This window comes from Rhinolophus ferrumequinum, chromosome 6, assembly GCF_004115265.2.
Source record: "Rhinolophus ferrumequinum isolate MPI-CBG mRhiFer1 chromosome 6, mRhiFer1_v1.p, whole genome shotgun sequence".
NCBI classification, from domain to species: domain Eukaryota; kingdom Metazoa; phylum Chordata; class Mammalia; order Chiroptera; family Rhinolophidae; genus Rhinolophus; species Rhinolophus ferrumequinum.
This window is the reverse complement of record NC_046289.1, coordinates 32412145-32438200: the sequence shown is the minus strand read 5'-3', so window position 1 is coordinate 32438200 and position 26056 is coordinate 32412145. Positions and strand designations below refer to the sequence as shown.

Below are 26056 nucleotides of genomic sequence, written 5' to 3'. Positions count from 1 at the left end.
GAGAAAAATACACATCAGCAGTTCTAACTTCTCCCAAGATACATTTACTGATCTCACCTTTACAGAGACCTAACGGGTGTGAATGATTATTCAGCACAGTTCGCTGATGTTACTTAGATGTGGTCGATACGGGGTAATGTGAACAGATGGATATGAAGAGCCTAATACTTGCTCTATAAGTTGTTCATGGTATTATGAGAACATTTGTTCTCCTAAGAGCTCAGGATGCCAACTCCTTCTTAATAAAACATTAGTTTAGCTCTATTGGGTTGCAATTAACCTTTTTGTCATGGACTGCTTAATCTTAAAAATAAAAGGATGTCATGGAGGCCATTAAATCAATCTACTAGACTGCAACACAAGATTCTAATCCATAAGAAAAAAGCTTAGGTAAACAATTATACTCTTGGCCAAACAGACTACATGGTATAATTACTCATATTTCATGTGTTGTTTCCTCTCTAAAGAAAACCATTGGCTTCCCACAAGGGGAAGGTTGTTATTTTTGCTGTTGCCTTTCATTCTACAGAATTTTTTTTGTGTCTCAATTATTGGCACAAAGATGCCATAACTATTTGGCACAAGATGTTTCACATCATAAGTGTCTTGGCAATTTTGGAATCTGTTTGAAGATACTGTACAATATAAATGGACAGAGACTTGGGCCATCTCTTAGAACACATAATCAATACAATGTACTTCTTGGCTGTAATGTTTTTCCCTTTGTATTATTATAAACGACGTAGCAGGTACCATTGACTGATTATCTGAGCAACAGTTCCAAGACCTCAATGCCAGGAACAAAACTTAACAAAAGCAATTTGCCCCCTTGAATTATTATCAGTAAATTCCACTGGTTCAAACCAGCACAATTCTATCACAACCAGAGTATTCTCAACCTGAACTTCATTTTTCTAGGGAAAAAAAAAAGGACAGCAGGGAAAAACGTAGGGAAAATGGAGAACACCATTAAGGCCCAACGATGAGTTTCCACTTGAAAGGATGAGGCAGCACATTGCAACAGAGGTAACATGCGACTGGAAATCAGTCAGACTTTGCATGTCAGGATCTTCAACAGTAACATGGAGATAATAATACTAAGTTTCAGACTGACAGGAATGAACAATACAGGACATCAAGTTCCTGACACATAGTAACTACTTCATCAAAACTGGTTTCCTTCCCCTTCAATGGTTTCTGCCTCCATCCATCATGGTATAAATCACAAATATTATTGACATCATTTGGTGCCAATCATTTTAAAGGCAAAAAGCCATCTGGAATGAAGTTTTGGTGATGATCGGTATCATTTTGAGGAAGAGCTGCACTTAAATCGCCTGGCTGCCATCACGTTATAGTTGCTATCCTAGACAAGATTTAGAAATAAACTTCAGAATTAGCCACGTTACTCAAGTCTTTTAAACATATGTCTGAGTTTCTTGCTAAAAATACCAATAGAAGTAGGATACTGATGTCAATTGCAATCAATTTTGGCAAATCCTCAAAGGACTTGCACCCTTGTTTTAATCACTGGCCCATTTTCACATTAAGAAGGTAAAACGTCCTTACTCTGGGATTGAAAGTTACATTCTGGCTTGCCAGTGTGTGGATTCATTTGGCTGTTCTGCATCCTAAAACACTATTTGCTATATCCTAGGCAGAACTTTTATTTCCTAAGTATTTCTTCATAATTTTGCAAACACAACCTACTCTCCTGCAAGCATCCTCCACTCCCTCACCTTCGGATCCTACTCCCTGATCCTGGAGCTCTCTGATTCTTTTCATCTTACTCACCTGCCCAAATTCCAACTCTGGTTCAATCCACCTCTTCACCTTCTTCTGCGTCTCTACACCTCTGACTAAACATGGGTGGAGTACATCACATAGTCATGCTCCAGACAGTAAAACTCATGACCACCAGCCTCAAGCAGACTTTACTGCTGCTCAGCAAACCTGCTAGACGTCCCTCGTCCACTCACTTCTCCACTCGCTTATATTGCCATTCATACCCACTCCTCTCTCCTCACACCGTAACACTTCCTCACCTCCTTCACCATCCTTACTCTCAGGTGATAACCGTGTTTCCCATATTACTGAGAAAATAAGGGCAATCAGAAGAAAACTTCCACTTTATACTTATTTGTTTGCCTCTCCTATTTCTGCTATTAGATTTCTGCTATTAGAATGTGAAGGAAGGAACTTTGTAGCTTTAGGACCTGGAATAGTGCCTGCACCACCATACTGTGTGCTCCATCAGCACTTTGGGTTGGAAAAAAAAAAAAGTTATCCATTTTTAAACAAGGGGAATAAAATATCCCTAGAAGAGTCATAAAAAGGCTCATGTTAAGGAACTCTGGTTTAGTAACCCAAGACTGAAAAGTAAATCTACTGTCTCCAAGTTCAATGCTCTAAACGCAAATCATTTTGATATTATGGTGTTACCACAAAATTTCATCTGCTGTTTCCGAAAAGTTCCCTGGTCCCCTTTACTGAACTTAAAAAATCGAAAGATACATGTTTTTGCCCAAGTTTCAAAACATACTGTCCTATACTGCTGACTTGACAGCAACAGTAGGATGATTACTTAATGGCATAAATATTTTATTTGTATTGAATTTTTCACATTAAATTTACAGCTCGCATGAATAATACAAAATAGCTCATACACACCATTCATAGTTATACAGTGCAGTACTCATTCAGCAATTTGCATGCGATGTATCTGAAGGTGTGGAGGAGTCTCAACATAAAAGTCTGTTTTAAAATAAGCTCTTCCTCTACATATTTTGGCATTGACAAGAGACAGTTTAATGCTTTCCACAATGGACTCTGATTTTCCCTATAAATTCTAACTTACATGTCTATCAAGCACATAGTTCAAAATCAAGTAGTGTGAGTTGTCTGGAGTTTATTCAAATATCATTTTTTTGTAAGAATGGATTATGCATTTAAGAGATTTTGCCTGACAAAGAACTCTGTGATTCGGATGTGCGGATGCAGAGGTGAAGGTGGAAGGAGATCAATGGAGAGGCAATAATTTGAGAAATAAAAGTCAACCCTTGACATTAGCATCTTTTCCCCAACCTCACTGTAAAATGCTACGAACTTCCCTGTTCCATGAATAGGCTATATCATTACTGACACCACCATAAATGTTCAGCAGGTCAAAACTGTGAGAAAGTACTGTACTTCACCTTTAGCTGTGCCATGAAATCACTTACAGTAAATGAGAGAAAAGGATATTCACCAAATAAATATATGTTTATATAGGTAAAAAATATAAACATGAGCATAAATATAAATATTTGTAGGGGAAAAGACTGTGACATAAAAGCTTTTTACTTAGTCTGGCTGTCAGTCATGTGTGAAGGCAAGAGAAATTCATTTGAAGAATATGTTAGGTCATAAATCATACACCAATCATTTACCTTTTATTTAAAAATATATCACTTAAAGATATCATCAGCTGCTTGCTGGCTGTAGGTTTTTCATAGATGTTGCTTATCAAGTTGATGAAGTTCCCCTCCATTCCTACTATACTAAGAGTTTTTATCATGAAGGGGGTGTTGGATTTTGTCAAATGCTTTTTCTATGCAAACTGATAGGATCATATTATGTTTCTTCTTTAGCCTGTTGATATGGTGAATTACAATGACTTATTTTTAAATTTTGAACCAGCTCTGCATAGGTGGAGTAAGTCTCAGTTAGTTGTAATTCTTTGATACACTGTTGGATCCTATTTTTGTTGAAGATTTTTATATTACTGGTTTTAGTCTGAGGGTAGTCTAGCCTCATAGAATGGAAAGAGTTCTCTCTACTTGTATATTCTGGAAGAGACTGTGAATTTGCCAATGAAACCATCAGTGTCTGGTGTTTTTTTTTTTTTTTATTTTGGAAGTTTATTAATTATTAATTCAATTTATTTAACGGCTATATGACAATCCAGGTTATTTATTTCCTCTAGTGTGAGTTCTGGTAGTTTGCATCTTCAGGGAATTGGCTCATTTTAACTAAGTTATCGATTTGGTGGCTATCGAGTTGTTTAAAGTATTTCTTTACAAAGCTTTAATGTCCAGGGGATAGGTTGTGATGGCCCTTCTTTAATTTCTGATATTGGTAATTTGTGCTTGTTCCACTTTTCTTGGTTAGCCTGGCTATAGGTTTATTAACTTTAGAAATCTTTTCAAAGACTCAACTTTAGGTTGCAGTGATTCTAATGCTTTTCTGTTTTCTATTTCATTGATTTCTGTTCTAAGATGTATTTCTTATCTCCAGGTTGCTTGGGCTTAAATTTCTCTCCTTTGGCTACTTTCCTAAGGTGGAAGATTAGGTTATTAATTTTGTATCTTTCTTCTTTTCTAATGTATGCATTTAATGTTATACATTTCCCTCTAAATACTGCTTTTGCTACATCCCACATATTTGACAAGTTGTATTTCTATTTTCATTTAGTTCAAAATATTTTTCTAATTTGCCTTAAGGCTTCTTTGACCCATGAGCTATTATATCTAGAAGTGCATTAATTTCTAAATGTTTTCCAGCTATCTTTCTGTTACTGACTTCTAGTTTAATTCCACTGCTGTCTAATAACATGCTTTGTAAGATTTCCATTCTTTCCAATTTGTCAAGGTGTGTTTTATGGCCAGAATGTGATCTACTTCGTGAATGTTCTATAAAAACTTAAGAAGAACATGTATTCTGCTGCTATTGGCTGGAGCACCTTAAGTTTTTAAAACAAAAAAACTGAGCCCTAATTACAAGATTATTAGAAGATTATTCTATTGGAAGATTATTCTATTAAAAATAATATTTAAAGTTATCCTAAACTTCCTAGACACTGGGTCTATGAGTAAAGGTAGAGGAACAGGTAGGATGGGTCCAAAAGTGAATACTTTATTCAATGATCCAGAAGATGATTTAATAAACACACTTTCAGAAACATTCACAAATGAATTGTTCTTTGTCATACTGTAAATGGTTTGCCCATTGTAAAAATTTTTCCTCTTGCAATTTGATGCTAACCAGAAACCAAGCAAGTATAGTAATATATATGTGATTTCATATTCAGGGAATAAATGTAATGCAATTTTTTCTATAATTATGATTATAATTGGAAAGATTAAAACTTTTATGCTAGATTATTTTTAAAGAGGTAAGAAAAGGCAATGTTTGCCAAATGCAAAAGGGAAGACATTTAATTTTCAGTCTCCTAAGAGATTATTAAAAATAATGGTTCATGGGGCAGCCAGTTAGCTCAGTTGGTTAGAGCGCAGTACTCTTAACAACAAGGTTGCTGGTTTGATTCCCACATGGGCCACTATGAGCTGCGCCCTCCACAACTAAATTGAAAACAACTACTTGACTTGGAGCTGATGGGTCCTGGAAACCCACACTTAAAAAAAAAAAAAAAAAAAAGCAATAATGGTTCACAAAAACTTCTAAGGATGTTTGAAATTCTTCATGTGTATGACACCAATTTCTAATGTAAACATAACTGGAAACGATAAAATGAAAGTAAAAGGGAGTAAAAGCACAGGCCACTGACTGTTTTCTATAGCAGTCTCTCTCAATATTATAGTCAATAAGACTCCAGTTAGAATGTTTTCCTTTTCCAGCCACTCCCTTGATGACAAAATTGTCCTTTACATAATCTAGCAACACCTACCAAAGAGAACCCACGACAACCAAATAAATAAAAAGTGAAAAGTAACCTGAAAAAGTCAACAAATCAAACTCTAATCAATTTAACAAAATTCAATCAACTAATCAACTGTTTTCTAGTAAGACTTCACCCAAACCATCCCACAAGTTGTTATACATTTTGTTTCTAAAACTCACCTTGTTATAAGTTGTCGAAATTCCCATTATATTGATTCTAAATTAATAACGTTCTATTAATTTCTTCCTTCTGTCTTTTCTCAATTCCTCACTACAATTTTAAGTTAAGCAACTATTACTTTAACTTTCTATTTCTATTTAAACAATATGACTGAATAAAACTGATTTGGACAATTACTATTATGAATGTAAAGTCAAAGAAAGGCCACATAGTGAAATATTGTTTCCAGTTCAATCAATAGATTTTGGTAAGATGATGATGATGATGATGGTTACAATAAAATTAAGTGGCAGCATAATTCTTAAGTATAGTAATTCCTCTGAATTACCTTTTGTTGAATCATCCTCTATTGGCTGTTTGAACAACGTAATATCCTTGAAAGTGCATAGGAACAAGACCACCTTTTCGTGCTCATTTCTTATTGGTGCAATTTGCATATAAAACCAAACAGGGGTTCCTGCAAGAAACAGAAAAGACAGTGGAGTGTGACACAGCCACAGAGTTGACTTGATCTCCTGCCTTGCCCTCTTCCTTCAGCTGCCAACTGCTGAAGAGAATCAAATATTTTAACTGTTAAAGAGAATCAAAAAAACCTTTAATTTTGTATCAACTATGAGTTGCTCAAAAATTAATAAACATATTTTTCAACCCAAAATATCAAAATTTGAAAGAAAAGCACATGGTGTGATTTCACAACGCAGGAGCACAAAGGCAGTCTCACTACTTAAGTAATGCCAGCATCACCTTTTTGTCTGGATCCCGATACCACTGCTGCTCTCGCCAAGCTCCTTTTGATAGTCTAACCAAATGTGACCACTGCTACATGCTTCTCCTTGTCACGTTGAGAAGTGTTTCCAATTGACTTCAACAGTAATACCGGATGCTCTGGTAAGTATTTCTCTGGGAGGAACACCTGAAGTGCTCATATAGACTTATAAGACAGCTCTATGGCTTTGACTACACCCCCACATCAGAGAGAGAGAGGACATCTGATGTACACAGAGTCCTACCGGAAGTTTTAAGGCAATGTTAAAGAAAAAAAAAATGTCCCCACCCCTTGAGGGTGTCGGGCGTCTTCATGAACCACTGCTTCCTACTTCCCTCACTCAAAGCATAAGGCTGGATTCTGTCACCAGGTTCTTCAAACAATGATGGCTCCTGCAGACTCCAGAGGACAGACAGTTTCAAAGCACTCAAGGCTTGGACAAATCAAGAATTGGCAGTACGTCAAATAAATAGCTGGAGACGAGAAATGCCTTGAAAGGAATAATTACCCACTAAACGATAAAACCCTGAAGCAATGTTCCATCAGAATAAAAAAGACACATTTTCCATCATATTCACTCTAAGCCACAGTGCAGTAAAGCCTCTCCAAATAGTCTACCTTAAAGACATAAAGGCTTTTGTCAAGTTTGGGGTTTGGGGAGTGAAATGTGCCACTATTAATAGCCTCTAGGTGAGAGTTGATAGCCTATTAATGTCTTCCAATGACAATCAAATAAAAAGCACCTCTATACCTGCAGTCAAAAAAAACAAATCATGTAATAATGTCACCACAAAAGGGACTTTCTCATTTAGACAAGATGAGGTGACTTAACTATCTTCAAGAAGTCAGAGGATTAAAGAGAGATTTCTCTGGGAATATTCAGTCTGACAAGCGGGTACTTTTCAACCCCAGGAAGCCTATGGAAGGACATGGTCCTTTCCAAAATCATTACAGGATGAGACACAGAACTCAGAAACAATTACACCATCTTGCAGAGAGGCTTACTCTTTGTTTTCTGCTTCTCATTTTACCATGTGTCCAGAAACTGTGAGTGATATGCACAGTTCTACAATCACCAGACCCAGACGCTAGCAGATATTATGGCCTATGGTTGTTCCAACATAGTGAGCTTGAGGCGGCAGGGTCACAAACAGAGAGAAAAGGGCATTAAACATAAGTTTTCCGAGGTCTGTTAGAAACCTGAACACAAAGATATGATGTTGCAGCTCATATCTTTCTATTATATGAAAACAGCAGCATTTCAAACTTTGGCAGAGTCAGGGCTGGTTTTTTAAATTGCTTTCAGATGTCATGGTGGACTTTTTTCAAGTTGAACCACAGGGTCAGACCTCCCCAAGTAGTCTGAGCACTTGCTGAGTAGCTGATGACACATGTATATTGTGGATTTGGGGCGAAGGGGGAGGAGAAGTCTGGGAGAGGTAGGCAAAGAGGCCTGTAGCTGCTGGAAAGTCTAGGTCGACCCTGGCATTGGTTATTTGGAGTGGCCCCAGCTATCACAGTTCTACCTTTTGTGTAGACAGAAAAAGCCATTTTCAGTCATCATCTCAGAGCCACTGTTTCTTTTCCAACAGTAGAAACAGGCCCCTGTTAATCAAAGCCATAGGCCTAAAGAATAGAAGTCGCAAACTGCAATGTCAATCGTGACACATGTTAAATAGGATACCTCAATCTCCCCATTCGCAAAACGGTGATTAACCTAATTATCTAATGAAAGTATTGGGAGGAGTTGCCATTTAGGCATTTCCAAAATAGTTTTCTACAGACGTGTACATTTTTCTATTAACATTTAAAAAAAGCCACAAGAATACACTCTTTTCAGCTGATGTTCAAAAGCCTTCAGCTAACTCTTTACAAGCATTTTTAAAGCTGCTTTTAAGTATAGCAGAACTCCATTATAATACATGGATAATATCTATCCTTCATATTAAAGAAAGAAATCAATGCAGACACTACACAGAGAGGAGACAGGAGTTTTTATCTATCGTGCAGTGGGCAATATCTCCTATTAGCTCTAAGCAAACATCTACACATATATACTTATCTGAAAAGAACCAGACAGGCTTGAACAAAGATCTGTCATTTCAAGCCATTAAAATAAAGCAAAATATCTAAACAGCTTTGGACTTCTGGAAAGGTAAAATTCAAGTTATTGCTAACATGATTTAAAGGATATATACAAACAGAATTTCCACTACGGTATTTTTGAGAAATTCAGAAACTATGGATTTGGCTTTGATGCTTGAAAATCAGGCAAAGATGTGTTTATTCTGCTTAAATGTCGGATTGAAATGACCTTGGTAATATGGAATATTCTTAAATTATTTGCTAAACTTGGGACACATAGCTGTCATTCAAGGGATAACAATGCTATATGAAAATGAAAGGGGGTTTTGGCTTATGAGTATACTACAAATATCAGTAAGTATTTGAACCTGATGAAAAAAACCCAGAAAGCTTGTTTCTTGTAGAGGATAGAGCTGATCATTCAGAAAGGATTGTTTTCTAGGTGACAAGCCAACAGACATTTGGCTGTGACTTCAAAGAGAAATACCTCTTCAGCCTTGACTCTAAAATGAAAGATAAAATGTTAAGACATTTCTTAAGTAAAACCACTAAAGACTAATATTCCCATTACCAAGTGTGCTACTGTGAAGCAATAACTAAGGTTGTTGTTATCCCTATGATGGTCTATTAATAAAAAGAGAAACCTCAGTTCAATTCCATATATGCCACAGAGAACAAATGTTTGAGGCAAAATGGAGAGAAGAAATTATGCTCTACCAGATCCAATAGGCACTGAGCATGGAACAAGTATTTCCTGTTGAAGCTAGAATGTGTCCCAAACTGGGGAAGAATTCTGTAGCTATCAGCTTCCACTAAAGATAATAATTGGCTTTGCTACCGTTTACTATTAACACTTTCAATAAATGGATCCATCTTATGAAGTGACTGTTCATTTAGAAAAAGAAAGGTCAATTTGGGAAAGCAGCAAAAAGAAATAAAAGTAAGTAACTATTCAAAGAAAACGAATTAGAAAGGAGTCTTGGCTGATGAGTGTATTAGTTGGGTTTTTTTTTGTTTGTTTGGTTGGTTGGTTTCTTCCTTCAAACTCTGTTGGAGAGTTCATACCATGAAGTCTTATGTGATTATATAATGGACAATATAATTGGCCACTCATAAATATCATCCTAGAGACCAGCTCACAACAATCAATGTAAATTTACCAGATGTTAATGGCTTATTCTAAAAGTAATGACTACTTCCACTAGTTACACACAGAACAGTCTGAGTCCAGCAAAAGGCCATATTGGTAAAGATGTACCTCGGAGTGATACCCTATTTTCACACATTATCAGTGTATGTATAGACAGGTAATCACACCTACTCAGTGATACCAATCACCTTTTCCTTTAACCACAGAAGAAATGAATGAATTTCCCTGTCATTTTTAGTTGCTGTCAGCAATTATGGGATCTTTACCATGAGTATTAATTATAAAACATTTTGCCACCTGACAAACACCAAAAAATTCACATTAAAATACACCATGTTTTTCTTCCATTCCTCAAAAGGTTGCTTTTCATAGCTAGAATCATTATTAATAATTTTGCCATTTAGCAGCCCCTATCCCTGCAAGGAGAAGAAGTGAAGTTTTATATTCTCCTTACACTATGGCTTAACTACCACCTACCAAAACACAGCATTAATAAAGACGTGGCACATCTTATTGATAACTTAGATACCTACTGTTTTTCTTGTACAGAAGGACTTCAAAGCAGTTTGACTCGTAGTTGTCAAAGGTCTGCCTGACTTTCTCAATGGTCTTCTTGTCAGTCAATTCCCCATACATAAAACTAGAAGGAAAAAACATCTGCTTCAGTTTTGTGTTGTTTTTCAAACACTACATAAAATCATACAGTTGTCTTTGTTGGCTAAGTATTCAAACTTACTTATAAAATATAACGTTGCTCCCACAAAATGAACTAAGATATTTAAACCATGTTTTAATCATAATTGTTAAACTTCTTGCTAAAAGCTAGCATTAGAAGTTATTTCAAACATACAGAGAGAGAGAGAGAGAAAGAGAAAGAGAGAGAAGCAGTTCTTGCTGTACACGGTTCATAGATGCACAGATTTCTAGGCATATTCCAATCACTATGGTTTAGTCAAATAACACCAGTTTCCCAACAGCAACCATTCAAATTTCAGTTACCCTAGAATATTAACTATGAATAATTGCATCAAGTTTCAGCTTCACTGTTAGCTCTTCACTCTATAAATCCCTGGCAAATAACAGACAGCACATCACGATCAGCAGCCATTCACCTCACTTCTCTCAAAGGCTGTCAGCATTAGTCACTGTGCATCTGTTACTCAATTCACACACTATCCAGAGCATGTACTTGTGTTGCTTCTTTGTCTCCCAATGATAAATCCATGTGACATTTTACAAAAATGGAAATCGAAAGCCAGATTAGCCCTCAAAGATTAAAGTCCATCAAAGAAATGAAAATGATAATGCCGAAGGGAATTTGAATTGAACACAAATGAAGTCACAGAAAAAAATAGATGAATGTGGGAAAGTTGACATAATTGTCATTGGAAGATTCTAGATACACAGCCAGAGGAACTTAGTGAAGGAGAACTTATCAACATAAATCAAGAAAGTGTGATGAACAGGATCAAGGTTTCGCAGAGGAAGTGATGAAATTACCAAATATCTCACATTAAAGGAGCCCTAGGAGATAGTTCAGAACAATGAGATTGGAGGGATGTTATGAGTTAAAGTGGATTTAAACTTAGAAAGCAGTATGACCATTTGCAAAGAGATAGAAAAAACTGCTCTCGTTACATTACAAGAATGCAAGAAATGTTCAAATGACCCATGATGGTTTTTTACAAAGAAATGAAACACTTTAATTCTCAATGTTTCTAATGTTCCGAATCACAGTGTACTAAATGAATATTAGTTTTACTATTATTTTTATTTCCATGCATTTATAAGCAACAGTAAGAGAGTTTTTAATGTTTCGACAAACATTGTTCAAGGTCACAGAACAAACATAATTTTTTCCTTTGGGTACTAAGATAGTATTACATGGTATCAGCTTGCATGGTCTTTTTCATGCTTCATCCTTCCATACTATGTGAAATATGAAGACTTCATGTTACATGTATAATGCACTGGCATGCTCATCCTTTGTGAGGATTTTTTTTAAATATGTACAAATATGGCTAATGGGAGAAAAATAAAGGTGGCAAATTGAAGGAGACATACATTATTACTATGGCTAAAGGAACGAATAAAACAGATTAAAGAGGGAGCTTCTACATCCCACAAAGTTTTCCTAATATTTGAAATTATTTATTTTTCTAAAAGAAATTCAACAAAAGTCTGATAATCTACAAAACAGAACTCAGTCAACGACTACAAGCCTCTAAAACTCTATTCTTAATGTTTTTACAATCATCAGTTCTTCATCTGGTTTTAGATATACAGTTCTGCTAGTTAGTGTAATTGCTCAGATCATTTCTTCCACCGGGAAGGAATATGTTACTGCTAAGTATCTTCGATAAGATTTTGAAGGCTCAAGTATATCTTTATTATTGCTTTCCTCCCAGTTTTCAATGAGTTAGAGTATTGGCCAGGGGCAAATCCAAGTGTGGTGGGGCCTGAAGCTTATACAATTTTAGTGGCCCTCTTTAAGGAAAAGAATACAAAATTAGGCACACAGCCTTGAAAGACATCCACTCAAGTGAGGGTCCCTGAAGGTTAAGATTCATCATTCTCATGAAAACTGTCCCTGAATGCATTGATCTAGAAAATTTACAACTTGAAAAGCAGAGTGTGTTAGCAAGATCCATCAAAGACTAGCAGGGTTCAGTACCAATGCCATATCACACCTAGAAATTAGAGTAACTCAGGCCACTCATACAGCATCATTAACCTAAGAAACTAGAATTCTAGAAACTAAGAAATGAAAGGAAATGAAACTAAGAAATTTTAGAAACTAAAAAATGAAATGAAGCAGACCAAAGATTGCCCTTGCAATTTGCATCCTGCATTTTCAATTATATTATTTCTATCTTTCATTAAAAAGATATTTCAATTGTCATTATAATAGTAAAATAAACCAGAATCTCAGAATAGAATAACAGAAACTCCATAATCTGACAGGTAAACTAAAACATGAAACTTTAGCGACTACCTACCTATAAGATGGCATTGAAAAGCCACAGTTCCTGTCTAAAGCCCGAATTTCAGCTCATGTGAGTTCTATGAAAATCTCTTGACATCATTACAATTAAATTAGAATACCTCAGTTAAAATGCACAAAGTCCCTCCCTCCAAAAAAATAAAATGTTAGTTTAATGCTGTTAATAATATTCTTTACAGACAAGTGAACTTTTAAAAATAAACAGTTTTTTAAATAATGATAATTGACTGTATTTTTAATCTAAAAACTCTAATAAAGAGAAAACATTAAACACAAAAAATAAGATAAGGATAATTAAGCTAACTAAATGTTTGTGGTCTTAAGAAAAAGTAAAGAAAACCATTTTGCTTCTATTACCAAATATCAGGGCTCTATAGTTCAATAAACTGAAACACAATATTCACAACTGGCCAACAGAAAAACATTTTTTAAAAAAAGCATCTATAATATAACAAGCAACTAGGATAAAAATTGTGAAAAATAAACTCTAACAGAATTAAAAAATAAGTTACAACTAAAAAAAGAGACTGTTTTGGAAATAGATGTAATAATATCACTTAAGAAATACAAGTTTGATTCAGCTAAAATTCTGCAGATTAGATGAAAACCAGCAATTTTTCAAATAAATTATGAAAATTCTGTAACGTATTCTTCAGTATTTTAGCCCTCCCAACGCTAAAATCACCTGTCCTAAAAATATAAAGGCACTTCAAGAAAAAAATACCAGACTATTACAATCTGAATACTTTTCAAAAATTAGTCTATTTCTTACACTGTTTCACTGATATTATAAATGACTTCTACAATTGCACTGTTTATTTTAGTGGAAGGAAAAACTCAATACACAGAAGCAATTTACCTCTTCTATAATGTTAAACAGTCAAGATATAACAGAGGAGCAGTGAGTGCACTTGGAGAACTATAATTCACGGACAAGTGGTATAACCTCTCTCAGTTTCCTCCTCAGTAAAATGATGATAATGTTAATATAACTCAGAGAGTGAGTATTAAAAGGATGCTGCACATACAGTTGCAAATGAGAATGTGTTGTAGAATGGCTGTTATCAGTGGAAGGCTTCTTATGGGCGAGGTTAAAAGAAGCCCCCTCCAGCCCCAACCGCCTTGTTTCTCCACAATTATAGGATGGGGGTTGGGCCACGCTTGCTAATGGGCAGGGTCACTGAGACTTAAAGAGAGAAGCACATCACCTGTGTGTCTTCTTCCTCTGTGAGTCCAGTAGTTAGAAGCATGAACTCACCCAGACCTTCTCCTGGATCATCCGGCCACTTCTCTTGCCATACAACTAACTGATGGTTAAGATTTGGTTTGGGAATAAGGGAGAAGTTTTCCTTGGGCCTGGCCTAAGCCATATCCAGCTTGCCTAAGTATGTAGCAGTATATCTTTCGTGTATATTCTTGCCAAGGAAACTTATAGGAACAGGTGACTTTAGTTTATAGCAGGATTTACTTATTCCTGGAACCCTTGTTCTGCCATCAAAATCTCACAAACAAGCCTCATTATGATACCTCACAGTAAGAATGGCTAGAATGTTGATAGACTTACTTCCAAGGGAGAAAGGAACCATACAAACTGAAAAAAGTAAAACCTATCATGAGGTCCGCCATCTATCTCAATTTGCTAATGGTCAAACAATGTTCCTGGACTAAAACACCAAACTAGAAAAGAATAATGTTATCTACAGTCTGTACTTCACAGACTAGCAAATGGCTCGTCACAGAAACCACACAGATTGACCTAATGCTGTTGCTAAATGTGGTCTTCAGCACAGAATCAGACACAAGAGTAAAATCACCACAGAAGTTAATGGGAGGGTGGGCTGCGATCTATAGTCAAAGGGTCAAAAAAGAAGCCTGAGAGAGAGGAAGAGGAGAATTTAGAAACAAATAAGATCTCAGCTTTCAAAATCTGAAAAAAGTAATTTTGGAATAAATCAAAGCATTACTTCATATAGTAGATTATAACCAAAAGGTTTCACAACCCGTTAATTTATATAGGCTTAAAAGGATTTAGATAGAGTAATAAAGGGTAGGCCCATGACATGTAATTAAGGGAATCTGGGGATAGCATTGGACATCTCTAACCTTTGGAGCGTGAGCATCTGCTCTCCAACACTGTCCCTCAGTGCCACTGTGTGACGCAGAGCCCTCAGCCAAATGGAACCAGACTGACTGGCATTCATCATGTGTAATGTGCTCTTGTTGGCTGAGATAATCCTGTGTTAATAAAACTACTTGTGAAATATATCCAGTAAAGTGTCTCTTAATATCTCTGCTTCGTTCTCTAATTTCAATGCCTTGGCAACGGATTATTAATGGGCTCTTCCAGAAAACAAAATGATTTTGAAAGCATCTATCTACTCCAGCTCCCTACCTACATGATTGCTCTTATCACCCCTTTATCCTTTAAAAAAAAAAAAAAAAAAAGCAGAATGGGCTTTTAAAAGTTTCAGGTTAATGAAAAATAAAATGCTAACGTGGTTTTTATCTAAACTATGAAAGTATGTCTTGAAAGTCAGGGCTTCCCAGGGGTCATGAAACAAGATCATATGCTTTTAAATGCAATTCCCCCAGAACTTACAACCTCCATCAAACATGCAATATGCTTTGTGTCCTTTAATAAACAGCAAAACAATCCAAAGGCTTGGAATGCAATTATTAGACAATTGCTTTGGAATGCAATTATAATAAAATGGACTAGATTTGAAATTGTAGGAATCCTTACGTGTTGTAAGAATAGCTTTTTTTAATTTTAGCTAAAACAAGAATGTGACAGTACGTAGCATACATGAGATTTATTAAAATAAAACTTTAGATACTATTACGAAGTAGAAGGAAGTAGGAAAACTGGAACCCTCAACTCACGGCTGTAGAGAATGGAAAAAGGAGGCTACTTGACAGCAATATGAGAGCAGTGAATTTACAAATTCTGTATCTATTCTACTATCCAGCAATCCTAGTTTTGGGCATAGACAGACAACGTCACACATGGGGTCACAAGAAGATGTGTATGACGATATTTATCTCCAAGTTATTTGAGGTAGCAAAGTGTCAGAAGTTGGAGTTCATGTAATGGAACAGATAAATAAAACGAAGAGGCTGTAAAGAAACTGGAGCACTATATGGCAGTCAGACATAATGAAATATATTATCACACAGCAACATAAAAAATCTCAAAACATAAGAGTAAGTGAGAAAAGTAAGAAACTATAAATCCTACCGCATGGTATTTACTATGTGGGTCTTAAAAACAAACACACGTGAAGCAACATCATTTAAGAATACATAGCTAATAAACAAATGGAAGATAGATTAGAAAGGCATACAATAAACACACTATAATGAATAACTATGGAAGAGGAACGGAGATATGATGAAGGGGGAGGGGAGAATGAAATAGAGACCTCGCCCAGAGAGAGTACAGTGATAATACTGGGACAAACTGAGGAGTGTGTTCGATTAGATTCTGTGCACCTGGTCTAATGAAGGAAGGGTCGGGAAGGACAAAAAAGGAAAAAATAAGAAAAAAAATTAATCTTAGCCTCTTGGTATGGTAAAATCACAAATTGTTGTTGTTGTTTTTTATTTTCCCATAAAACAATTCATGTTTGAACATTTAAAAAATAGGACATTAGTCTTTACCTGATTACTATTTTAATCCTGTTTACTTTAATCCATCTAAAATGCAAGTTGTATATAAAGGGAATTTTTTTTCACCATCTAAAGTGTCATATTTCTTTCCACACAAACTGATGCTCACTGATGTGTCGTTTCTTATTCTGTTATGTTTGCCTAAAACTTGTCATTATTAAAATTAGTAAAATTCTTTGAATTATTTACCTCAGAATCAAATGATTTATCTCTATATTCAGTGATTCCAGAACTCTATAATAACTTTTAGTTACTAACACTGGGCTTCTAAATGTATGTACAATTTTCTTCTTCCCTCCTTCTGTTCCCTTGTGTCTCATATTCAAAGGCTTTTATAGATTTATACAGGAAATAGAAAGAAGCTATATGTAAAAAAAAAAAAATGAAAATCATCATGGAGGTACTGTTTTGTAAACTGGCCTTTTTGTTTGGTTGGTTGGTTGGTTGATTTTTTTTTTTTTTTTTACTTAATAATATGTTGTTAGCTTCTTCCAGTGTCATTATCCTTCCAACCTATGATTTAGAAAGTTAGGGCTTTGCCATAATATTTTTTAACAAATCTACTACTGGACATTTTGCTTATTTTCTGATCTTCATTCTTCTAAAAAAAAATGCTGCAATAAATATAAAATGGGTATAGTTTAATTTTAAAAAGGGATGAGGAAGTTTAAACGGGAAGCACATTAAAACAAACTATGTTAAGAAAACCTGATTGGGTTCAAATACCATTTGTTCAGGTAGCAGATGCTAGCCTTCATTGCTCTGTGAGGGCCTTAAACTTATTGCAATTTTTAGATTAGCTAAACACACTGGGCATTTTGTGCAATCAAGAAATAATTGCTTATGTTAAGAATATTATCATTTTGAAAATACTCTCTAGAAATAATGAAGAGAGGTTTTTCCCACAGTGAAAAAGCATAACATAATCCAAAGCTTTCTGTTTTCTTATCCACCTCAAATACCATAACACTTGGGGTGAAATACAATAAATGAAAGCTTGTTAAATGGAAGCATGAGAGACCTCGGTTAGGGTTTATTGCAAAACAAGCCAATCTAATTCAACCAATACTGACAGAAAACACTGAGCTGTGTCTTATAGAGCATACACAAGTGAACAAGAGGGAATCCGTACTTTCAACGCATTTATAAGCTGGCACTGATGGTGGGAGGGAAAAAGCAACTCTTTCAGGGGACAGAATATGCTAATACAACATGCTAGCATTTTTTTAAATGAACCTTCTGGAGGAAAAACTGCACATGCTAAAGAAAACAGGCTGGGATGGGGGCAGAGCCATGGGAAAGCAAGAGCTAGCAGCAGGACTTTCCAATATATCCAGGTATGAAGAGCAATATATCTCAAAAATGACAACAAAAGCAATAGCAGTAAACACCCAAGGGATAAGGACAGCTCATTGAAGGCCAGATGATGATGCCAAATGATGAACTATGAGGAATCCGAGAAGGAAAACCACATCTTGTTGAGAGAATCATAAATACCTTCAGGTGGAACATGGCATTGAAACAGGCATTAGTTTCAATGATGATGATGGGATGTCCACAGCCCAAGAAGAGGAAATGGGTATGGGAGCATCTACATTCTCTGCAACCCTCTATAGAGCCTATTCCACAGGGAAGGTCTATCATAAACTAACCTTTTTCTAACCTAAATTCTGCTGAGATGTAAGGGGGCAGAGATGTTCAAGACAAACTTTAACCTCCCAGAACTTACAACACACACCTTAGTGGTAGCCCAACAGGTATCGACTCAACAGATAAAACGGCACAAAAGGCCTCAGTGCTACCAAAGGGAGTTTCTCAACAAGGGGCCACTGTTTTTCATCACTTCATTTACCAATTTTAGACATGGGAGTAAAGACTCGTGTGAGAATGATTTAGTAAAGAAAGAAATGAGGATCGCTTGAGAGAGGCTAAATGAAGGAAGAGGATGTTTGAACAGATTATTTCTCAAACCTGGCTAAGCATTAGAACCATCTGAGCTGACAGTTAAAAGTATGAATTCCAGCCCCCACCTACCCACCTAGGGAGGTTCTGATTCAATAGGTTTGAGGTGAGGTAAGAGAATTGATGTTTTGCAAAATTTCTCTGTGATTCCTATGTGTAGTCAAATTTCAACCCATGGTATAATATGAAATCCTGCCCTCCATGATGATGCAGAATATATACATATTTGTATATATGTACATAGTATTTCTCAGCAGAAAAGGGTAGAAAAAAAGATACATAAATCATTTGTTTCCCTGGGCAAGTCCCTTAACATAAAACTCTACCTCAGTTTCCTCCTCTGAAAAACAAAAACATTTGGAATAGAAAATAATTCAGATCTCTTGTAGTTCTAAAATAACATGATTTTGGTGCTTAGTTGAGATCTTTAAAGAAAACTTAACTCAAGGGAAAAAAACATCCCATCTAGCCTCTGAAATATTGTGAAAAAGTTTCAGATTCAAAATTGGTTCCTTATATCGTTTCCTTTTCTTTTTCATGATCTTTTTGTGTAATACTCTCTCTTTAAGCTCACAGATATGGCATATTTTTTTCAAAGTTGTTATAAATAATATAAATGCCATATTCTGTTTTACATAAGTCAAACAAAATAGCTATGGTACAATGTATCAACATTACAAAGTACTATGATTTACACAGGATGTAAGAACTTTACTTTGATGTTCTTTAAATGTTAATGAACTATGCCCTACTTGGTTGGGGGTTGTTTACTTTGTTCAAGACAGTTTTAAGCAGTTCAAGAAGTACTGAGGCCATCCATGGTGCCGTGATACACAATGCTCCTTTGATCACTCAGCACCTAGACTAGTTCCTGACTCAGAGTGAGTTACAAGAAATATTTATTGAATGAATTCATAAATTCACAGATATGCAAAAATGCTTCTCTGCAAAAATTTCCACTAATGGCTCTTAAACTGTATATTTCCATTGACAGTTTACTCTCCTTAGTATTCTAATATAATTTTTACCCTATAGTTTATATATGTGAGTAAATATGTTCTGGCACCAATTCCAATGTGTCGTGGTGGGGGAGGCTCCTCACACCAACAAGAAATTCTGAGCTCACCAGCTTAGGGTCCTGTGATTCAAATATATATTTATTATAAATCACTATATCACTGTGAGTCTTAGTCACTTTAAGCCTTTTAACCACATTTTGCATTTAGTTAAACTCCAGAAAAGGTTCCTGAGCTGTTCTATTACCTACCTGCAAGTGCTGCTTTTCTGCATGACGTCAGCTCGATGATATCCAGAGAGTTTGCAAAAACCGTCATTACTATAAACTACAGGCCAATCTACAATCTGGGCATTCCCCAGTAAGAAACTCGATTCTAAAGAAGAAAGAAGAAAAGGAAAATTTTAGCTTTAATTAACAATGTACTTCTTTCAAGTAATCAAAAAAATTCATAAAGACAGACAAATGCAACTATGGTTTCTTATGGTACACAGAATAAAACCTATTCTTGAAATTGATATAATCAGTTTAACATGATCATCAAATGAGATCTGCAATAAGTAAAAGATTTGCATGCAAACTGAAAACTCCACTGAAGCAAAGCCAGTTTATAATACCTCTTTGCATTCAAGTATACACTAAGCTATGAAAACAAGTCATGGTTAATATTAAATAAATGTTAATGACTATAATAATTACACCTAAAAGCAGATAAGCTTATTAACATTAGTGCTACAGTCACTTCTCCACAAATTGAGAATAGTGGACTTGACAACAGAGGCAAACTTAGGTGGCTCTTCCAGAAATTCTATTAATGTAATTTTGACATGAAGAAACAAAGTCTTTGTCCATTAGATTGCTCCTAAGAAGTCTAATTTAAAAATACCATTGAAGAGTCACTTTTTAAAATAAAATTATTCAAAGATATTATTTTCAACCATACACTACACAGAATTTGCAAACTATCGTTATTCTAAATAAAAGAAACATCTCTGGTCTGTTTTCCAGAAAGAAGTAGTTTTGCTTTATGCATAAAAATTTAACACAAAAAATAATATTTTTTGGTATCAACCTTGATTGAAAATCCAATAGCTGTAGGCAATAGCGTTAGCAATTTCTACATAACATGATAAATATATTAACATTAAAATGAATTAAAATATAAAAATGAAAAAATTTTTAAATATTTTAAAAGAGTAAAAATTTTAAAAGGAACACTACACTTCAAAATATTCAAAATATCTACCAAAAAAAAAAATCTCCTTTCAACTGATATTCATAGTAATGTACTAAAAAGATAAATTAACTTAAGAGTAGAAAACTTTAAATCCTGACTCACAGTTGGTCTTCAAAAAAATAACAGTGCAATTCAACATTTACTAAGCACGTGCTAAGTAAAAGGCACTACCCTGGGTCAGACAATGGACTAGAATAAAGATCAATAAAACACACCCTTTACTCTCAAAACACTTGTATATGAAGAAAACAAATATGTAACAACCAATTACAATTTAGCAGAAGAGATGCTAAATCAAGAAGCACAGGACAAAATATGGGAAGAAATCTGTTTCAAGACACTAAAAGCCAACCAAAAGTAGACAGAAATTGGAAAAGACAAATCTTTGAAAAAAGGGAGATACATTAACTGAGCTATTCATTTAATTGTCCATTCCCCTGAGAGCACTTCCCAGTATATTCAGTTCATAGGAGACAGAATTCTAGCAGAAAAGTCAAAGGTGACAATTTGGGGCTGCCAGAGCAGCTTAAAGTTAAGAGGGAGAGCCTTTGACATCTGGAGCCGTAAATCTGTATATAAATCTACCTCAAATCCTTCTCTGTGACCTGAACTGTGCATGCACAGTATATGACTACAAAGGAAACCATCAAGTCCAGAAATGATGAAAAGACTAAAGGTAAGCAGAAATTTCACCAGCTCCCCAAGCAAACAAGACAAATTTCAGAGTTCAAGTCCTATCAAGTCAGAGAAGCTTGGTAAATTCTATAGGATTGCCATTTAAGCCACAGAAGGCCATGCTTTTGGAGTAAGAAACAAGTCCCAGGTTAAAGGGGTGTGTGACCTGAAACAAAGATCAAAAATGTAGAAAATAGACACACACACACACCAAAAAGGGAAAATCATGATCAACAGTAATTTAACTACCTGCTAACATAAAATGTACCACTTTTCAGAGGAAAATAATAAAATCCAAAATCTCTACAATGTATCAACACAGTGTCCAGTATACAGTGAAAAATTATTAGGCATGCAAAAAACAAAAAAACAAAACCAGAGAACCGTGACAACAATAAATGAGAAAAATAGTCAATAGAAAAAGAGTTCAGTATGGGAGCAGAGAAATAAACACACTCTCTGAAATAAAAAATTCATTGGATAAGTTTAACAGTAGATTAGACCCTAAAAAATAAGGAACAATTTAAAAACACATCAGTGCAAGTTATTGTAAACTGAAGCAAAACGAGAAAAAGATTAAAGAGACGTCCTGTGGGATATCAAGAAATCTAAAATATATGTAGTTGAATCTGGAAAAGAAAATAAAGAATAAGGCACAAATGTTATTTGGATAAATGAAGACTAAAATTTTTTCAAACAATATAAAAAATAACAACCCACAGATTTTAGATTAGTAAGCCTCAAGGAAGATAAATACAAACAAAGCCACAGTAGGAAGAGAAAACTGCTGAAAATAAAAAAATAAAGAAAAAAGATACAGAGCCTCACATAAATGGTCAACTGACATTTTGCAAAGATGTGAAGGCAGTTTAAAGGGTAAAGAAAAGTCTTTTCAATGAACTGTGCTAAAACAACTGGATATCCATATGAGCAAATATTGAACCATGATCTCTACCTCACACCACACACACACATACAAAATAACAATAATTTAAATTGGATCATAGACCTAAATAAAAAAAATGAAAACTAAAAAGAAAGCATAGGAGGAAATCTTTGAAACCTTAAGGAAAACAAAAATTTCCCAGATAAGACTCACATAGTAATCATCACAAAATCAAGTGTTGATAATTAGATATCATCAAAATTAAAATCAACAGTTCATTCAAGGACACTGTCAAGAAAACGAAAGGCAAATCCACAGACCAAGATAAAAACATTCACAATACAGTGGTATCTGAGAAAGAATTCCTATTCAGAATATTTTAAAAATTCCTACAAAAGGAAAAATGACCCAGTTAACAAAATAGGCAAATGACTTGAAGACATTTCACAGAAAATACACAATGGCCAATAAGCACAAGAACAAGATGTTCACTGTCACCATGCATCAGGGAAATATAAACTAAAAGCACAAGGATAATGCTATATCCCTGCTCAACCACTTGAGTGGTTATAAAGACTAACAATACAAAATGTTGATGAAAATGTGGAACAATTCACACTCTTTATAAAATCCTAGTGCAAATATAAAATTGTATGATCACTTTGGAAAATGGCTTCTTTTGAAGTTAAATATTCAACTATGACTCAGAAATTTCACTCTTAGGCATTCCTTCAAGTGAAATGAAAACATACGTTAACAAAAAGACTTGAAGAAAAATGTTCACGTCAGATTCATTCATAGTAGCCAAACATTGAAAACCATGCCAATTTCTATCAACAAAAGACTGGATTTTAAATAGTGCTACATTCATATTCGATTGTGGAATGGTAGGGGGACTGACAGGAAAGAGGCAAAAATAACTTTCTGGGGAGGGTCATTATTCTGTCTTTATAAAGGTGTAAGTTACACACAAATATACACTTGTCAAAACTTATTGAACTGTACACTTAAGATATGTGTATTTTACCTCATATAAATTATACCTCACATTTAAAGGACAACAAAGAAAAAGAGAATCAGAAGTTTTAGTAAAACAGTGGCATATGAGCTGAGCCTTAGTTCTAAGAATGGTAATACCACCCTTCCTTGATACACAGGGAGGTTAGAGTAGAGATTAAAATGAGCTTATTTGCACAAAAATACTTCATGAATTATAAAGTCTACATGATATTGTCTTTATGTATAATATCATTTATAAATATTTGTAATATAGTCGCCAAAAATTTACTTCTTTCCCCTCTGACCCCAGGCCAGGTCCGAGGCAGTTTACCCTCTCTAATCCATATGCTCCCCAATTCAGAACTAAGTAACTGCGGCAGTCCACACAGCTAGGTGCATGTTCTCCATGCCTCAACTCATCCTGATTTTCAGTCTGATTTTTAGACTCTATTCACTTGTCCCCTTGAAGCCCTGCCTCCATCCTACCACTTGTCATTGAGATCAAGTCTCCCAACTGGTTACGTCACCAAATCCTCTCCCAGATTTGCAAAGCCTTCTGAAATTCAGTGTCATCCTCCTTACCTATAGAAACATATTTTTCATTACTCCTAAAATCCATACTATTGCAGTTAGGTCAGGTCCTCATTGTGCCCCCAAAATATGATGCCCACTATCTACTTGAAGCACTTCCTCCATCCCTTTGCCTACCAAAACTTTTAAGAACCAACTCAACTCTATCTTCTCTATAACCCATTCACTAAGTACCACTCAGCCAGCATCCCCCTCTGGCTACCACCATATCTGTCTCCAACCCTTCACAGGACAAACTTACCGTAAAAGTTGTCTCTTCTCATTAGTTCCATTTCCTATTCATCTCCTATTTACTCCTATTTGTCTCTGTCCTCACCATTCCAAGACAGCCAAGATCACCAATAACCTCTCCATGTCACCAAATCCCAAGGATGTCTTTGACTCATTTCACTTGACAATTCAGAAGCATTGGTAACCACTCCCTCCTTAAAAATTTCTCAGTCATTAGCTCTCATACAACAACATTCCCCTGATTCTCTGGACACACCTCCATTTCCTTGGCAGGATCAACATTCCTTACCCAGTGAGGACATTTTAGAGTTCCTCCACTTCAGCTCCTCTTATACTTTCACCTACATCCATAGACTCGGTAACTCATCACATTATATCTCCAAACCAGACCTCTTCTATAAATTCTAGATCCTGATATCCAAGTTGACCTTGGTACATTGTAAATGTACCTCAGCAGACATGTCCATTACCTTTCATTCCCTCAAGTCAGATGCTTTTCCAGTGTTTCAATCTTAGAAAGTGGGCTTGCCATCCATGCAATTACGGAAATCAGAAATCCAGAAGCCATCTTTCAACATCCTTCTCAGGACCCCTATATCTAAGCCATTACCAAATCTTTATTTATCTCTTAAACCTTTCAAATCTTTCCATATCTCTGAATCCTCACCATCATCTCCCAACTCCAAGCTTCCATCATCTCTCCCTTGGACCACACCAATAGCTATACACCAACCCTCTCTGGGATTTCTTCAATGGATTATCCACACTGAAGCCAGACAGGTCATTTCAAAATTCAAATTAGATTATGCCCCTCCCTGCTTTAACAACCATCAATAGCTTATCGTGGCACTTAAAATGCCCACATTCTTTCCACGGCCTATTATGACGTCAAAGTCTGCTAAACCTCAGCTCTCACCATTCCGCCTCCTCTCTGATAGCCATGCTATTTTTCTTATATTCTTGTGAGCTTCAAGTTCTCTCCCATTATAAAACCTTTTAACTTGCCATTCTTTCTGCCTAAACACCACTGCTTTTCCTCCTCATATGGTGGGCACCTACATTTATTTAGATCTTAACTCAGTTGTCATGACCTCAGTGAATCTTTCTCTAACCTTCTGACCAGGTTCTTTCTAATAATTTAGACATGATGGGATTAGGTTTCAATGGGGTCATGAGGGTGGAGTCTCTCATGAATGGTGTTATTGCCCTTATGAGTCATAAGGAGCTTGCTTTCTCTGCTCTGCTCTCCATCATGTGAAGATATAAGTATTCTGCAAGTCAGTATTCTGCAACCAGGAGGAGGGTTCTCCCAGAACTTGACCATGCTAGCACCATGATCTTGGACTTCCAGCCTCCAGAACTGTGAGAAATAAATTTCTGTTGTTTATAAACCATGCAAGTCATGGTATTTTGTTATAGTAGCCCAAATATACTAAGACAGTCATCACTCAATTTTAGGTAAACCAGCTCTGATTTGTATCCACAGTTCCTAGCATACAAAGAGCAATGAATTCTGGGGAACTAAACCTTTCTTTGGATCCATATTATTCCTGTTCTTAAAGATGTTTACAAACATTTCTTGTCCAAATGGTTCAAATACACAATGTGTTCCTGCATGAGGGGCCTAAGAATCGGGTCGTTATCTATACCAGGTGGTAGTAGTCCAGGACAACATTGCAGAAGCTATAGTCCCACAGATGAGCAGATTCTTGAATGGATCTTTGCAAGAGGCGGAGTCTTGAAAACATCTCATTATATTGTTTCAAGACCATCCTGTATCCTCTCAGAGATAGACATGAAATAAAACAAGTGCTTTTCCCTCAAGGGTTAGAAGGTCAAAAACCAAATCGCAGGCCCTAATTCATAATGGCCCACTAGGAATCGTGACTATTTCTCAATTTTGACTGCACACTCAACTGGGATGGAGGTCGAGGAGGATCGGAGGGG

At 35.7% G+C, this 26056-nt stretch overlaps 1 protein-coding gene across 2 annotated transcripts in view; it reads right to left on the bottom strand.

Annotated features, from left to right (window-relative positions):
• Positions 1–26056, bottom strand: part of KCNH5 (potassium voltage-gated channel subfamily H member 5) — a 281080-nt gene that overhangs the window by 239006 nt on the left and 16018 nt on the right. For both annotated transcript variants that reach the window (XM_033109621.1, XM_033109620.1), the window contains exons 2-4: positions 19743–19866; positions 10374–10480; positions 6168–6296 (exon numbers count right to left, since the gene is read on the bottom strand). In XM_033109621.1, the coding sequence (XP_032965512.1) occupies positions 6168–6296; positions 10374–10480; positions 19743–19866 (360 nt within the window). The remainder of the gene's footprint in view (positions 1–6167; positions 6297–10373; positions 10481–19742; positions 19867–26056) is intronic.